The sequence below is a fragment of the Tinamus guttatus genome, unplaced genomic scaffold (assembly GCF_059628265.1).
Source record: "Tinamus guttatus ecotype Peru unplaced genomic scaffold, ASM5962826v1 Tinamus_guttatus_pri_ptg000245l, whole genome shotgun sequence".
Lineage (NCBI taxonomy): Eukaryota > Metazoa > Chordata > Aves > Tinamiformes > Tinamidae > Tinamus > Tinamus guttatus.
Window position 1 is genome coordinate 247,023 of NW_028288779.1, and position 17,657 is coordinate 264,679.

At 47.3% G+C, this 17,657-nt stretch overlaps 1 protein-coding gene across 1 annotated transcript in view; it reads left to right on the forward strand.

Moving 5' to 3' along the window:
* The first annotated feature begins 598 nt into the window (after nt 1-598).
* CCDC3 (coiled-coil domain containing 3) overlaps nt 599-17,657 on the forward strand; it is a 32,529-nt gene continuing 15,470 nt past the window's right edge. Inside the window, exons 1-2 of the mRNA XM_010215872.2 lie at nt 599-987; nt 1,143-1,317. Coding sequence (XP_010214174.2) covers nt 599-987; nt 1,143-1,317 — 564 coding nt within the window. The remainder of the gene's footprint in view (nt 988-1,142; nt 1,318-17,657) is intronic.

Genomic DNA, 17,657 nt, shown 5'->3' on the forward strand with positions numbered 1-17,657 from the left:
GCACCCCCGTCTTTTTGTACCTTGTCCTTTTGCACTCCCGTCCCGCTGCACGCCCGCCCCAGTTGCACCCCGTCCCGTTGCAACCCGTCCCTTCCCCGTCCCGTTGCACCTCCATCCCGTTGTACCTCGCGTCCCGTTGCACCCTTTCCCTCCGCACTCCCACCCCATTGCACCCTGTCCTGTTGCAACCCCGTCCCTTCCCCGTCCCGTTGCACCTCCATCCCGTTGCATTCGCGTCCTGTTGCACCCTCTCCCTCTGCGCTCTCATCCCTTTGTAGCACTGTCCCTTCCCTGTCCCTTTGCACCTCCATCCCGTTGCACCTCGTCCCGCTGCATCCACGTCCCGTTGCACCCTCTCCCGCTGCACTCCCAGCCCGTTGCACCCTGTCCTGTTGCGGCCCCGTCCCTTCTCCGTCCCGTTGCACCCCGCTCCCGTTGCACCCGCTCCCGTTGCCTCCATCCCACCCTCCCCATCCTTTCGCCTCCCCCTCCCGCGCCTCCCCCGGCCCCGTCCCGCCCCGTCCCTCCCCTCCCCGTCCCGCCGGGGCCGCCCCACCGGGGCCGCCGTCGCCGCCGTTGCGGCGCGGAGCGGCGCGCGATGCGGCGGCCGTGGGCGCTGCCGCTGCCGCTGGCGCTGGGGCTGTGGCTGTGCCGCGGCTGCGAGCTGCCCGCCGAGTGGCGCCCGCTCAGCGAGGGCTGCCGCGCCGAGCTCGCCGCCATCATCGTGTACGCGCGGGTGCTCGCGCTGCACCCCGACCCGTACGGCGCCTACAACTACCTGCCCTGGCAGCGGCGACCCCCCGGCGGCGGCGCGCAGGGCGCCGGAGGGCTCTTCTACTCGGCCGAGATCGAGCTGCTGTGCGACCAGGCGTGGGGCAGCATGCTGGAGGTGCCCGCCGGCTCCCGCCTCAACCTCACCGGCCTCGGCTACTTCTCGTGCCACTCGCACACCGTGCTGCAGGGCTACGCTTACTTCTTCTTCCTGCGGTGAGTGGCGCGGGGATGCTCCGAGTGCCCCCCGTGCAACAGCCCCTGCGTGGCCCGGGGGTGCTCGAAGTGCCCCCTGCGCAGCGGCCCCTGCCTGGCGTGGGGATGCTCAGAGCCCCCTCGTCCTTACGGGAGCGTCCCGGGTTGTGTTTCAGGATGGATGAGAACTACATCCTCCTCCCTCACGGTGTGAACTTCCAGGAAGCGATATTCCCCGACACGCAGGAGAACAGGAGGACGTTCTCCAGCCTCTTTCAGTTTGCCAACTGCTCGCAGGCACAGCACTCCCTGGGCTTCGCCAGCGACTGGGAGATCCAGGAGGACAACCGGGTAAGGGATGCAGATGCTGCCGCGTGGTTGGTGTATCCAAGTGTGCGTGGTTGAGATGAGCAGATCCTGATTTTCCCGGTCCTTGGGCAGCATGCTGTTAGGGAGACGATGAATTCTTGTTTCCAAAGCTGATCTCTGTGGTAACTCTTGAACTTTCTGAGCAAAGTCCCACGGTCTTGCTCATGAGCTGGAACTGGCACCCAGCGTTGCCATTCTGGTCTGAGCGGGTTCTTGCTGATTTTGGCTTTTGCAGACCCCCTACTCTGACCCCATCTGATATGGGCTTTGCTTCCACACTTCTGTGCCCGTTTGTACTGGAAGTTGTGTGTTTGCTGGGGCCATGACAAGCTGTAAGGGATTGCTCTAAGCATCTGCTTCCAAACTTCTTCCCTGAGCTCTCCATAGTCCTTGAGGGTGAAGTTCATGCACACGGATGTTGGCACCTCCTTCAGGGCAAGCCAAGTGAGGTGCCAACTTCTGCTCTCCAGGGAGACCCCCGAGGAGCAGTTCACTCCATAGGCTTATGGCCATTTTTCCTATGGAAAGTCCACTGGTTGCAGGGGCTTCTGAGCTTTTGGGGAACATGCCAAATGAAACAAATGCAGACTTTAATAAACAGCACCTCAGCAGCGAGGAGCAATGGGCAGTACATGTGTACACGCATGCTGTGTGTGCACATACACCAGAGGAACTGTGCAAGTCCTTCCTTTTCACATCCTGCTTTACGAAGCCGGCAGTTCCCACAAGTTGCTTAGAACATTTTAAGCACCTCTAGGTGGGACGTTCACCATTGCTTGCATCTCCTTTGCTGTTGCATCGTGCGAGGCAGCAGCATTTCAGTGCAGGAGCTTTGGAGACTTCTTTGGGAGACAGATGGGGAGGCTCTGGAGCTTGCTGAGGACTTTCGTTTTGCAAACTGGCCCATGGCCAGCATGTGAAGTTGGAGTTGCCGGTTTGCTGGTGGAGAACCCCAGCCCCTGCCGCCTCCCCAGCCAGCCCGCAGGTTTCCCAGCGCCCCAGGGCTATGGATTTGGCAAGGAAGGGAGCCAGCACTGCCAACGCTGCAGCTTGTGCTCTGGAGGAGCAAAGCAGCCCCTGGGGACTTGCAGAGTCCAGCTCCCAGGCTCGCTCCACAATGTCTGCGCACTGCTTATTTAGCCACACCGAGCTAAATACAGGGGATCTTGATGGATCGGTGGTCAGCTCATGCCAGCAGTGAATCCCGCCTGCCAGCTCTAATGGAAATCACAAGGCAGGAGCCCCCAGGGTGAGTGTGGGCAACCTAAAGCATATTGTAGCAAAAGTGCATTTCAGCTGTTCTGCGCTTTGACCCCGCGCAGCTGTGAGCGGATTAGGGTGGAATTACAGCTGCTTGTCACAGCCTGGGCTTTTAAATGCTTTGACACACACACGGCAAGGGGATAAAACCAGTGCAGCCGACGGCTGCTTTGTCTCCCCTCTGCCTCGCTGTGCGATGAACATTAAGAGCTTCCTCTGCAGTTAAGAGAAGTTGTGGCCAGCACTGGATATCTGGAACATTTTCCCTGTGGTGAATGGATGCCCTGGTCCTTTCCAGAGTGCCCGTGTCCTGGGTGCAGCTCCCAGTGCTCAATGTTTTGCCCATTACTTTGCAAGCTTAAGCAATGACATCGGCTTTCCCAGTCGCCTGGGACCCAGGGGTGTTGCTGACTGATGGTCAATCTGTCCCTGGTGTGTTTTGGGAAGCTGCAGAGGGGATGCCAAGATCCTCAGTCTTGAAGGCAGGAGGACCATGGGCTGCTCTGAAGGGTTAATAAACGAGATCCAGGAGACAAGGGAGTCCTGGGATAAGCAGATGTCTTTTACGTAAAGTCACATCGCTCCCAGTGTCCTGAGAGACACCTGGATGTGTCCGAGCTGAATCTGGGACCAAGGAGCCCAGGAACATTGCTGTCCCCTGCTCGCTGCCAGGGGCATTTGGGCAGAGGCTGCATTGCTTCCTGCAGGCAAACCTCGGCATTTGTAGCATGTAAGACCCTCCTTTTGCATATGTTTTTCCCACAGCTGTGATCAAAGCTTGGCTCTGCTCGGGTTTGTACACATCGGCCTCCCCGGGGCGGTTGCTAAAGCCTCTCGCCCCCATCCAAGCTCCTGGCTTGGAGCTGGCACCACATTTGTATTGCGATGCCAAAACTCTGCCCCAGGCCGCCAGGGGGTCATCTGAAGCAGAGTGACGGGCCCTGTTTGCAGCGTGCCTGGGTCCCTGGCCTGGCCAAATGCCAGGGTTGATGTCCGAGGAGAGCATAACGTAGAAAATCTCATTTTTTCCCACTTTGGAGTTAGCATGGTATCGACTTTTCCCCCTTCTCTTGTAAAAATGCCACATTTACCTCAACAAGGAATCTTGCAGCCACAGCAATCCTTTTTCATAAAACACTTTTATTTTTTTTTAAAAAAGGAGCAATTGAAAAGCAATGGAAACCCCATTAAAATTCTTAAAAGCTCTGTATTTTTATCCAAGTCTCACGTGGACCCCCCGAGGGAAAGCCCACAAAGGTTAATGCTTGTTGAGGGCCCCATTGATGGGCTCATTTGGTGCTGCATCTGCCGTAGCTGAGATTTGGGCCGAAATCCTGCTTTGCCGTGCGGATGCCAATCCTGCCACTCTCATTGCTCTTCCCTGACTTGTCTTTCCACAGGGTTAGCTGCAATCCCTTAAGTAAGTCCCTCTCGCCCTGTCTGCAAGCTAAGGATTAGGAACCCGAAGTGACTCAAGGTCTGGTGATGTCGAGGGAGGAGGTGTCAAATAGCGCTCATGGTTATTCATTATTTAGAGGAGATTTAACTTGTAGTTTTGGCAACAAGTTGGTAGCGTAACTGGAAGTATATTTGGGTAATAATAAAGCCTTTCTGTGAATTGCGTCCCAAATAGAAACCTAGGCTATTACATGTTAGCAAGGTAACTAAGTCTACAAGTGTCTGCTTAGCATCTTAGGGTCTCCTCTTCAGGACTCTTGGACTGCTTCAACATGTGTCTGATGATCTGATTACAACACCCGGAGCAATTAAAAAGCCCACCAGATGAGAAAAGCAATGCAATTGCATCGTTGTATTTCCTATTGCAGAAATTGAATTCCTGATTTGTCCAAGCCAAGGGGAGGTCTTCCTCATCTTCCTGACAAGGTTCCAAGGATTGGATACATTTCTGTGTCCCATTTGCTTGGAGCATGGCTGCTTCTGCTCCTGGAGAGGGGAAAAGGAGAGATAAATTCGAATGATCGTCCTTTAATTTTTTGGATTTTTCTAACTTTGGGTCTAAAGAGTGATTAAATAGTATCATAGCTAGAAGGTACACCTAGGTGCCTACTGGAGACATTCCTGGGATGCTCCAGCTCTGCTGGAGATGAAGAAGAGAGCTGGCTGGTCCCAGGCATCACGGCATCCTCCATATGAGACTAGAGAAATAGAATATATTCTCAGCTTAAAGCACTTCTCTGCATTCAAGGTAAGGCAAAATGACCTCAAAATAATTGAAAGTAGAGCCTCTACCTAGGGGGTTGATATTCTTTTTTAATAATAGGTGCCCTGTCATTTGTTAGGAGTATTGTTGCTTCATTAGCCTGATAGCATGACTTAAAGTTCACATCATTTCTGGGGTTTAAACAGTGATTTTCAGTCCTTTTGTTTTTCCCACAGCAATCCACCCAGACACAGTGTGCCCTCTTCCTACAATCTGCATTTAATTTGAATAAATGTAGGCAGTATTAGATGAAATGGAGAGCTGCTGACATGTGTCTGAGACATGAGGAGACAACGAGACAGTTGAGATGTTTGGGTAACATCCCAAGAGTCTTTTGGCATGGAAATGGCATTGACTCATTTCCAAACATTCCCACCCAGCTTGGTGGGGTTCACAGAAGGCTGATTGGCATCTCCCAATCCATGTTCTGTCCTCCACATGCACACAGGCTGCTAAGATATGGGATAGAGAAACATGGAGGAATATAAAATAATCCTAACCATGAGACTTTTCCATTTCTACAATGCATTTATAGTACCCAGACAATATTCTGAATTCTTCACAGGAAGGAAATGGGTACATTTCTCTATTGGGTGGGATTTTTACAATGCCTAATAGAAATATTCCAAGTGCTTATTTCTCTATCAGGAGGCCAGTTGGCTGTCCTAGTATTGCAGTGGGTGTAGGATAAGGTAAGGAAAGTCTCAAATCGGCGTCCCAGCTCTGTTGAAGGAGCTTAGATAAACTTGTCCCTTTTCAGCCAGTGCAGACCACTCCAGACCACAACTCTCTTTGGGAGTCAACTAATACCACAGATGCATTAAAAATCATGATATCCCCAAAAATATTCAATTTCCAGCCTGCCAGTCAAGGAAATGCCTAGACGTCCATGCATATGTACGCACACAGCTCCTGCCTCCTCCATCCAAGCTCTTGGTCTGTCTCCTCCATCCACATGCTCGTAGGCAGTTGGAAGACCTACAGCTAAGCATGAATCCTGCCGCAGTGTTTGCTCCACTGGACAAGGCTTTTTCTCCAAGCCCCTGACTGCTGATTCTTAGCCAAGGGCTAAAGCAACTTGTTTGCCAATAGTGCTGGAAAAATGCAACTACCTGCATGGGGCTGAGGGAATAATATGCAGGACAAGCAGGTTGACTCCGCTGTTGCCTCAGGTCAGGTAGGAGAGATGAAACTTTCAATGAGCCAGTCATGGTGCCTCCAAGTGTTTGGGAGAGGTTGGGGTGGGAGACACCTCCTCTAGGAAGGGGAATGGAAAATAGACTGTTGGGCACAGGGGAAAGTGCTTAGTTTTAAAACATTTCAGCAGTTCTTGCTCCACATTTCAGACTGATTTTATACTGTTAAAAATAGTGAGGTAAAGAATCTGCTGCAGATGGTTTGCTCCCTGGGGAGAGGAGGAGGGGACAGACACTGGGCAGGTGTTAGCAGAAGTGCCATGATTTTTCTCTGAATTTCCATCCATTTCAGCACTGTTCTTGCAATGGTGCAAAAAACACCAATCCTTGGAGATAACCTGTTATATTTCCCTGTCTCGTGTGTACAAGTAGCCGAAAGGTGACCCGCTCTCTCCCATGCGCTCTGGAGACAACACAGTCCTGGAGAAGAAGCAGTAAAAAGGCAACAGGGGGACACTTTGAGCTCTTGGCTCCTTTCCTGTGTGTGAGGAATTTGGTGGTTCCTCTGTTTGGCTGCCCTGCTGTTCACAGCATCCCCAACTTGGGATGGTGAAAGCGGGACGTCTCACTGCACATGAGCTGGGGAGGGATGAAGGCACAGGAGCTCTGCTGTGGGGTTGCTGCTGGGGACCTGAGCAGCTAGAGGACCTGGAAATGGAAGAGGTGTGGGAGCAGCATGTGCTTCTAAGCTCATGTCCAGGTGCAAATTCCCTTCCCCATCACTAGGAAAAGTCCTTGCCTGGTCTACAGGAGACCCGGTCTCTGAGGAGGAGGATCTAGGTCCATGTTGTTACAGCATGGACATGATTTGACATCTTAAATCAAGGCAAAATAAAACATGCCATCTAAAGAAACAACTAATGGTTTTGAGGCTTTTTTTTTTTTTTTTCGAGCTAGGCATGCTTGTTATTCCTACTTGTCTCTTGATTTGTCAATCTCAGAGTTGAAAAGTATTGAGTTAGCCTGAGAACTACTGGAAGATGCTCAGAAATGTCCCTTAACACCCCACTGTCAATAGTTTACTGGAAATATTCCAATGCTTCTGGTAGGGTTGGGAACTGGAGGAAGAAGCAAAAGTAGGAAGTGAGAAACATTTGAGGTGGGTGCATCTGGTTCTGGATTCTCTTGGGTCTCCTGGTTCTTTAGGGAAATACATGCAAAGTGATTCTTGCGTTGCTGGGCCAAGAGCGGCCAAAATGGATGGATGTCCCCAGATTCTGTGTTTTTTTTCTTTTTTTTTCAGCCCATTTATCTGCTCTGCCAAGCCCCTCTGTAATTCTGTGAGTCTGTAAGTGTGTTAGGCGCAAACACGTGTGTTGTATGGTCAAACAGCTGGGAAGTGAGATTCAGGTGGTTGAAGAGCTCCTGGGCTAGGGTTCATGGTGCACACTGCTGTGCTCCCCCCAGAGCCAGCCCTTCACTTAGCTCCTGGCTTCAGTAAACCTTTAATCCAGGAAAAGTCTTTTCTTGCAGCTACTCTCTCTCCTGACCCACCTGTGAGTTATATATATACATATAAAAAAAATGGAGCAGCATGTTTATTAAAAACTACCACTGAAATCCAGAGGGCAGCTGGCAAGCGGGACACCTGTAATGTTGCCTGTAACCGGATCAGCTGATGTGGCTTAGAAGGGAGAGGAGATCTTTCAAGTGAAGACGTATTTCATCCCAGCCTGAGCAATTTGATGTTTATTTGCACAAACAGCAAGCCAAGTTGGCTCTGAGGCTGCAGCAGCTCAGCTCCCTAATGGAAGCTGCAGATGGAGCATCTCAAAGCCCAGGCGGTCTTCGAGAGCCAGCTGGGTTTCCAGATACCCCCAGAGCAGTTTCTTCTGATTTGGAAACCTTCTCCCCATCTCCTGCCCTGGGAAGCACACAGTCCATCAAGGGCAGCAGTGAAATGACCCCAAGTCCGATCTCCATGGCCAGTTTCCGCTCAAATCACTTCAAGGGCTGTTGACATCAGGTGTAATGACTGCCTCCTTTCTCTGCCCTGGCTTGTCCCAATTTGGGTTTTATTTTTGTTTTTTGAAGATTGCAACTCCATCTGTAAAATGAATGACAGTAGGAAAAAACAAACTGAGGGAGAAGCAAGTTTCCATGACACTCTATGGTGTGAAGAGGAAATAATATGGATGGAGAGCCAAGGCTGAACTTCTGCCCAAGAAACTTCAGACCAAGCGAAAAAACAAGTATTTCCTGAGATCTGAAAGCTTTTAATTCATTTTTTCCCCTGGTATTTCTACATTTTCTGCACCAGTGTGGAACCAGCAGAAGCCCCAGCTACCGTGAGAGGAAATATCTTTGCTGTGTTTCTTATTGAGGCAAGGTGCTGGACACGAGTGCAGACTCGTACATTCTTACTTTCATCTTTGACTAGCATGTAACCAGCTTGCCTTCGTGGCCACATAGGAATAAACACCTACTGCTCTTCTGCAGATGAGGAAAGCAGGGCAGGCGTGTTAAGCTCTATGTCATATCCCAGTGAGGACTATAGCAAATTCTCCTTCATCTCATTGAGCCAGGATTTCTCCCAAGCTGGTTCGGGACCTGGAGGCAATCTAAATAGCTGTTCTGGTGTTAAACCAAGTCTTCACCATCCTGTGCCCTTCCCTTTGTGTCCTTATGTGCCAGCTCTATTGCACTGGTAGTGCCAGTGTTTTGGGTTTGCTCAAGAATACTGCAGGTACGAAGCCTTGTTTCCTTCTTCAGGAGGAGCATCCTCTTCCTTGCCTCAAAATGCAATGGATTTAAAATCTTTATTCGTCTTCACTGTCAATCTGTTTCAGATCACATTCATTTTCTTGGCTTCCTTTTTGTCTTTATAGAGCCTTTATGCAGGGTCTGAACACAATTATATTCTCCTGAATGGTTTTGATTATGTTTTTATTGTGAAAAAAAAAAAAACGGTTGTGTAACTGGGTGGTAGTCTGAGAAAGCTTCACAGAAGGAAAGTCAGACTGGAGGCACAGCTCTGCTGAGGTTGGCTGAGATGATGTAAGTCACTGTTCTCAGTAAATGGAGGAAGATGTCCTATTTCAGATTTTCCAAAGAGTGAACATAACAACCGCATACACTTGAAACCTGCTTTGCAACAGAGCAAGAAAGCTCTTTTCCACCTAAAAGCATTATCTTGGGATAAAAGGCAGGGGCTTAGCTGTGTGCAGCAGTGTGAGAGCGCTACTGAACCCAGCCTATACTTTAAAGGGCTCTAAAGTCTCAGAAGGGCGCAGAACAGATGCTGAAATTTATTCATGGACTACGAAACATGCCATAAACTGAGAATCTCTATACAGGGTGTCAGGGAGCTTGTCCCTGGTCTGTAAGCACCTGTACTGGGAAGGTATCTATCCTCAGGCAAAAAAAAACCCCAAAAACTACAGCTGTAAATGAGAGAAAATTAAAAAAAGCTTATTACCTTGCAGTCAGGAGGAAACAGTTCTTTGAAGTGTGCAAGCAATGAATGTAGGCAAACTTCTGGTGAGTGCAAGGCTTTGGAGGGTGGCAGTGGCTTACTGGGTCAGAAGATGCTCTCCTTTCTCCACTTGTCACTAGGATGAAGACCTGTGGGCCAGGACATGGTTTCAGAAAGTGCTCTGTCCATGTGCACTTCTCATTTCTCGAGCTGGATGGTCGTGGTGACAGCTGTGACTTGTCCCCTCCAGAGGGGGTTCAGCTGCCCCATGCAGTTCCAAGAGCCATCAGATGCCATTCACACCCCACCACCAGTTGAGAAAACAACCTACAGGCAAGTTTTTCTAAAAATCCCTTGCAACTCACTGGAGTCCTGCAGCCAGCTGTGGTCATGCGGAACACGGATGCCAACGTTGAGAAAAGGCTGCGACTCGGAGCTGAAGGCTTCTAGAGACGACTCTGGGAGGGCTTGTTACTGCCATCGGCGATTGTGGTCCTGCCCTTTTCTGTGTGTTGGCAGGCACATTTTGTGCAAGTTCGGTGAGCGTTTCATGGTTTGTTCCTTGAAATGTTAATTGGGTCTATGTTTTTCAAGTCTGGATTTTGCAGGGCAAGTGGGCAGAAGTGATTCTTGGTTCTTTTCCAAAAGGTGCAGAACTACAGATTAAATGTATCCAGGACATAGTGTTTTACGCTCAAATCTTTCCTGCTTTGATATGAGCAGTTCCAAAACACATTCAGCAACATCTCTTTCCTATATTTAACTGATGTTCAGTGGCAGCTGAAACACGGGCTTGAAATGTGCTGGTGCTTCCGAGCTCGCGGTGCTGTGCAGCCACTGGAATGCATCCCGCCCCTCTTGCATGACCGCTGCTCCCAAAACATTTTGCAGATGTTGAGGACAGGAAGGAACAGGATCACAGTGTCAAGGCAGCGAAGGGATAAAAACAAAAATCGCAAAGCAGAGGCATCCCCAAAGGCCTCTATTTTGGTTTCTGGTCTTTATCAGAGAAGGGGAGAAGTCTCTAGCAGTGACTGCTTGCGGGACCGAGCATACTGTGCTGCCCTAATTACATTTGCTGTGGTATTTACAGCATTTCCTATGTTTTGGAATGGAGCTACCTCAGGCTTCTCCAGAACTAGTTGTGTACCCAAACGTGCTCCTACACCAGCAAGTAACTTTAAACATTAACATACATGTTGGAAGTCTAGGGTTGGTCTGGGCATCACTAGTAACTGGCTGGTTATATAGATGTTACAGGTATATTTGCTGTCTGTATGCATCAAGGGCTGTATGGTGGTTCTTCATCTACGGATCCCGGGGAATTTCTTTTATCTTGTGGTTGGCAATATTCTTGGAAATGGGCAGGCAACAGCAGCGCAGGTGGACAGCGGGTCGAGGGGGAGGCTTCAGACTGACAATCCAGCTAGGAGGGGATTTGGAGCAGCTCAAAGCAGACCAGAGGTCATGGTGGACTTGTCCTGTGCTCAGAGAGAGGTTCATTTCTGTCTGCCCTGGGAAGTCATCAGTGCCAGGCCATTGCTCAAGTGTGGTATTCTTCTATTTAACTGCTTGGAAACATGGTTCCAGTTAGTGTAACCTGCCCTTTTTTAAATAATGAAAACCACTAAAAGAATAAAATATGCTATTTTTCTCCACCCTCAAGCCCAGAAAGTTAAGAAATAGGGCCAGCTGGGTGTCACTGGCAGTTTCACCTCTGAGTGGGCATTGTCTACCAGACTGACACACCTGCATCTACGGGGTCAATTCTGTGGCCTGAAGTAGGGGCCACCAGAGGTGCTATAGGGTATCTGAGAGAGAGGACACAAGGCACAGGAGCTGCAGGAGACCCATGGTCTTCTGGAATGCCAGTTGGAGACCAGATGGGTATCTCAGATGGCAATTTGTGTCACAAGGTGGACAGCTGAATCAAGCTTTGAGACAGTTCAACCAAAGGAGAGCAGTGCGGCTGACCAAATAAAGGAGTTGTTTGTTTCAGGACTAGCTGAGTGGTCATCCAAGGTCTCTGAAGTTGTCTTGGACACACTAGGGAATCCAAGAAGGAACTAGATATCTTGTTTAGTCTCTACATTTGCATTAAGAGAACTTAGATACTGATTTTCTGTGGAGACAGCTACGTGCTGACATCTAAGTGACTTAGCCTTCAAGCTGAAATCTGCCCCATGTTTTGTTTAAGCTTTTAGTTATGAGGGTTGGCAACAGAAATGCTGCTTATAGAAATGCTTGAGGAAACAAAGCTATATGATACCAGCATTGCATCCTCCGTATTGCAGCACTGGTGCTTTCTCTACCCATAAATTGATACTGAAGTGACAATGGGCCACTTGGGGTATCTTGTGGCACATAAAACATGGTATGAGCTCTTATGAGTCCTAAGTGAGAAGATTTCACTGAAAACCCAGTACTAAGCAGTCAGTTACCTGTTTACAGAGGTAAAAGCTGCCTCTGATGCTGAGCTCCTGCTGTTCAGTGCCAGAGCTACAAGACTTTCCTGTATAGATATAAGGTCTACATCTGTCATATCTGAGTATGGTGAGAAGGTAGATGTTTGGGTCCTCAAGTCCTTTGAGCACTAGAGTCCTTCTAAATCCTTTAACAGGATTGAAATGATAAAAGCAGTTCAGCACTTGTACTCATAGCCATCATCCTGGTATAGCATTTGGGCTGTTGAACAAGAGCCTTTTTTACAAATTCCAAACCCAAGGTCTTGATTATTTATGAATGTCTGATGATTTTTGCAGATCTTAGGAGATCAGTTCTAGTATCAAGACCACCTTCAAATGGAATATTTCTTCCTGTGACCCAAGTTGTGCACTTCCAACTCTTTGGTATTCTGCAAAGGGATTTTGAAATCCATGCCCATCAAAGTATGCCAGTTGAAAGAGTTTAAGTGTCACATCTCAGCAATCCGTGCAACTCTGCAAATAACCATTTTCACCTTTGGGATGAAGATGGTATATTAATTCTGCAGAAAAAGAACTCATGGCAGCTCACATTATGGTCTAGCCTTGGCCCCATCTGGATTTATTAGGAACTAACGGGGGCTGACATGGTCCTGGGACATCTACACAGTGTGGCTGCGGCTCTTTCTCACCATATGTTTTTCCTCTCTATAGCAGCTCTGGGCTTAGATTTAGTGAATTTTGGAAAAGTCCAGGGCTTGACATAAAAAGTGCACCATGCCTGGGGTCCTCTTTCTATACATGTTCCTATGTGGAGCAGGTGGCTTGAATTTATCTAGAGCTTATAGTGCCTGTTGGAATCTTTATCTTCTAGCTTATAAAGCCTTTTGGATAAGAATAGCTGAATACTTGTAAGATGTTGGGTTTTATTTTGTGGATTTAAATCCCATCTTTTAAATTGCTTTAAAGTAATTCCGTGTGTTTTGAAATCCCAAAGCCCCTTGCCCCCTTTCTGAAATGCTTGCAGTCAATTTCAGGATGCTTTAGGAAATGGTGGAAAATGCACGAATCCAATTAAAAGCACTTTTCAAAATGGTGGTCTGAAAAGAGAAAAGAGGACACATATGTTAGCAATACTTTATCACACGGTAACAATGTCTCTAACCATGGAAAGCCTTGTACTCTAAACCTTGCAGTAACAACCAGAGTAAACTTTCTAATGCAGGCAACATCCCTGGCATTGTCATGCAAGAAAACCCTTTTCATGAGGCTCTTTGAATTACTCAGCCATTGATTTTAGGGCTTTTTTTTTTTTAATCTCCAAACATGTACTCTAGATGTGATGTTGAACATATTTTTTCACACATTTCATGTGTAGATATTTTGGTATGGAATTGGCTTCATGGTTGGATTTTTTTTTTTTTTTTTTTGAGGAGTAGTTAGAAGCAGTTAGAGCTTGTCTCCTTCAGCATTGCTCCCCAAATGCATGAAAAGTCTCAATTTCACTGCCTACAGACTCTAAAACACTGCAGCCAATGGCAGGTGCTCCAATATCAGGAGTTAATGCAAAATATTGGTCTTTAGAGGAAAAAATGGAGAATGCCAGCTGGGGCTGCAAAAGAAGTGTGAGGTATACAGAGTTTTGTTTTTAAGAGTTTGAAATGAAAATAATTGTATTCAAGGGAAGTGGTCCACAAAATAGCTAAGTCTACTGTGCATTCTACCTTATTATTAGTGGAAGCAATTTGGAGCCTGGTGCCATTTCCATTTAAACTCCTGCTGACTTTAAAGGAATCACACGGTAAGGACTTAACTTTAGACTTAGCTTTACAGACTCCTGTTGAGTCTGTGCCTGTAATCTGAGAAGGATGCAAACCTGCAAATCTGCTTGGTTATGATGGCAGAGATTGAAATGAGGCTTTTGGGGCTCTTTGGGGCTGGGGGGAACTAAAGAGGCCATGCGGAAGAAGTCAGCCAACACAACCACACTGTTGGCTTCTCATCAGGGGTTTGAACAGAGAAGTGCCCCAAGACACAGGAGTGATGTTTTTATGTAAAACACTCTGTTTCTGAGAGAGGAAGAAGGCAGGACATAGGATTGTCTGCTGCTACCTTACAGCAGAAGTGAGGTCCTCGAAGGACACCGAAGTCCTTGCAGATATGCTTTTGTCAGGTACTAGAACATGATACCAGTTTATATTGCTTCAAAGCATTATTTAGAATTTGTCATTCCTTTCATGATCCCATTTTGGGGGAGAACCAAACTTGGAAATAGAAGATCAGCTGCAGGCTCCTCAGGTTAGTCCTCGGTGTGTTTAGTTACCAGGAAGGAGGAGGCTGCAAGGCTTGTTGAATATGGGATTCCAGCTTAGCTGCTGATCTGTCTTTATGATCCCTTTTCCACCTAAGTCTCTAACCAAGCCAGTCTGCTGCAGAGCCAAAAGGTTGCCTTATAGGAGACATATGTACTGCCAGAAACATGTTTTCCCAATAGGTAGATTCCTTTGACAATAACTTGGACAACCTCGCTCATGTATGTGGATACCTATACTGCACCTAGAGCAGGATTTTGTTGCCTAAGCATAGACTCCTGATGCCATTTGACATGTACCAGCCTGGTCAAGACATCTGTGCAGGGCTGGTGTCATGATACAGGATTTGTGGAAGATGCTTAGCTATCTGGACCGGCAGATGGAGGGTTGGAAGGATATCACATGCTGCCTGAAATGGTTGTAGATACCTCCACCTCAGCAATTGAATCTGCTCCTTATTGCCAGGTATCTGACCTAGAGCTGAATCCTATTCTAAAGTACTTGAAGTGGGACAAAGTGGAACATTTTTTTCCTTATCTCCAAAAGGTTTTTAATAGATTTGGTTTGCTGAATGAAAATAATCATGTGAAAGTGACAGTACAAAGACAAATGTGTGAATGAAAAGGGTCTCAGCAAAGAGCAAATTGGAGAAGCTACATCTTTAGTTTTTCCTCTTTCTCTCAAGATTTTAAGTTTTGTGTGGGCTTAAGTGCTGCCAAGATGTTCTCCTAGCATGGTACTGGTCTTCAGTAATTCCCTTGACTTTTGGTAAATATTTAACCATTGCTAACTTGAGCAGATTGAAGTGGAGGGGTAAAATGCCTTCCCACAAGAGTGGGCAGACAGACCCCAGTGAGCAAGGTTAAATACCTGAGTGACTAAGGACTGAGAAATCAGCAGATGTTCATCAATTTACCTGTCTTTCTAAGAGGAGCTCATCCCACCTCTAGGACTGTAGTTTTTCCCTCTCTTGCACTGGAAACCAAACCATCTGTTTCTATGACCATTCTCTCATTTGATATGCACAAAACAATGTATTTTACTGATTAAATAAATATATATTGCTCATAAAATATATAAATATATATATATTGCACATAGTGTTTGCAAGAGAAAAATATTAATGTGAGCAGAGCAGTTTGGAGCTGTAGCTGAGCTAAGGGGCTTTTGATGACCATTTCTTCATGTTCACTCCTCCTCCATGTGCCTCATTTCCATGTGGAAACAAGTGGACTATTCTGGCCATGAAGGACTCCATTCTGGGCCTCGTTTCTTGCTGTACTTGGATTATTCTGGATAACCCAATCACACACAATGTCAAGCAGCAAACTGTCTTGCTACAAATAAATGGAGATGACTTAAGCACAACAGAAAATAAGAATAGGAAATCAATTTTCTTAAAATCTTCTCAAAAACTTCCACCAAGGCGAAACATGCAGGAGTTACCATTCATGAGCCAAGCAAAGCCACCTTCTGAGCAGTCATTGGGATGGGTTTGTTAGGATGGAGAAGGGTTGTCCTTTGCTAGTGAAGGTGACTTCAGTGAGTTGTGAGGGATTTTGCCATTAGCTAACACTAACCTTGCCAATAACTCAGGCTGGGTTGCAAGGGAGCAGAGGACGGTCTCTGTCTTCCTTACTCCTTGCACTCAGGGAGGTCTTTCTCTGGGGGCACTATCAAGACTTCATCATCTGTCTTTTCACATCATTTGCACCAGCAAAGTCTGTCCCTGCAGAATCCCACTCAGTTAAAGAAGGGGACTTTGGGCACATTGCAGTTGTCCTTAGTAGTACGTAAATGAGAATGGTTGCAGTGGGTCACACTGAAGGTCCCTCTAGCCTTGTGTCCTGTCTCCTGCACCCATGCCTTGTACAACTGGCAATTAGCTATTTCCCACTGGTGTCAAAAAAGAAGGAGGCAAAGAATAGTCTGTTGGTGAGGAGGAACAAACCTGGTGTGAGATTCTGTTATCCTATGATGTGTGATGTCTGCTCCCTGGCTCTGGTGATCCAAGGGCTATAGGCATCACTACCCAATTTTTGGTTATTCAGCAAAGATGAGGTTCAGAGGTGAAACAGTCCTTGCTACGTGTTTAGCTGTGAGAGAATTTAAATGAACCAATTACACCAGATGTTTTTTCATACAGAAAAAGACTACCAGGAAAAAAAAAAGTAGATATCTAGAGAAAAGTGTAAAAATGGGGTAAAGATAGGTGATACTTCCTCCTAATGGTTTCCCAGCCTCCTGAGTTTTGAGCTTAAGGACACTCTAGTGAAGCTGTTCGGTTGTTTCTACATATTTTATAATTTCAGTGGCTTTTTCTCTTGGCTTTCAGTGGCTTTTCTCTCTCTCTCAGTGGCCACTCTTCTTGAACACATGCAGACTTATAGAGTCTGAAACATCCTAAGGTAAGGACTTCCACACATCTGCAGCACCGTTGTGTGAAAAATCACCACTTTTTGTTTGCTTTGAACCTCGTTCCTACTACATTGTTCCTTTTTTTTTTTTTTTTTTTCTGCTGGAAGAAGCTGTCAGTCTCTCTTTACCCCCTCCACTGCTCTTGTGACTGTGTAGATCTCTATCATATATCTTCTCATATCACAGGATCCAAGGCGACCAGCTGCACTTGATGGCTGAGCCTCAAGGGAGGTTGTTTCCATCCTATCCTGGATGGAAATCAGCTACCACAAGTGGTATGAGAGGCCTGTCCCTGAAGAAGGAAGGAGTAGAGCCCCTTCCGTACTGTCTGGGACCTCCCACTGCTATTGCCATGGAGCAATTTCAAAGTTTTGCCTAGACTGATGGAAGTGCCAATAGGGAAAGCAAATATTTGCGTGCAAGACTTAACCCCAAAAAGATTAAGTGCAGATGGCTGTCCGTAGTGCCAGCAACCTGCAAGAGAAAGTGAAAACTGAGAAGGATGTAAAAACAGAACACGGTGAGAAGAAAATACAAAGAATAAAATGCAAAACAGATTAGCAGTATATCATGGAGAAGGAAAATCTGAACAGGGCTTTTTGCTCTCCAGAAGGGCAGCATCAGAAGCAACCAGAAAAACATTGAAACAGGGGCACACAAGCTGAGCTCATCAGCATTAGCAGCTTAGGAAGTCTCCAAGGGTGACCATGGACTGAGGGATGCTGAAATGCCATCATGATGCAGCTTGGCAGGGTGATGTTGAAGGATATTAGATCCCTTTGGAAATTGGGGAGGGTTGTGGAGGTGATGAATGTCTCATGTGGCCGTCTCCAAGAGACTTCCTACCTCTGCAGTACTGGAAACCAACAGCTACCCATGGGGCTGTAGAAAGAGGTTAAGCTGTAGAAGGAAGTTGGGCTGTAGAAAGAGGTTTGATTTTGAGGAGTTTGGCCCACTTTCTTTGGGAGGAGGGCAGCGCAGCTTGGAAAATTTCCATTGCAGGCAAATTCTAAGTGGCAGAGCTGTCTAGACTAGTCAGGAAGGCGAGAACGATTAACCAGGGAAAACAGAGGTCAA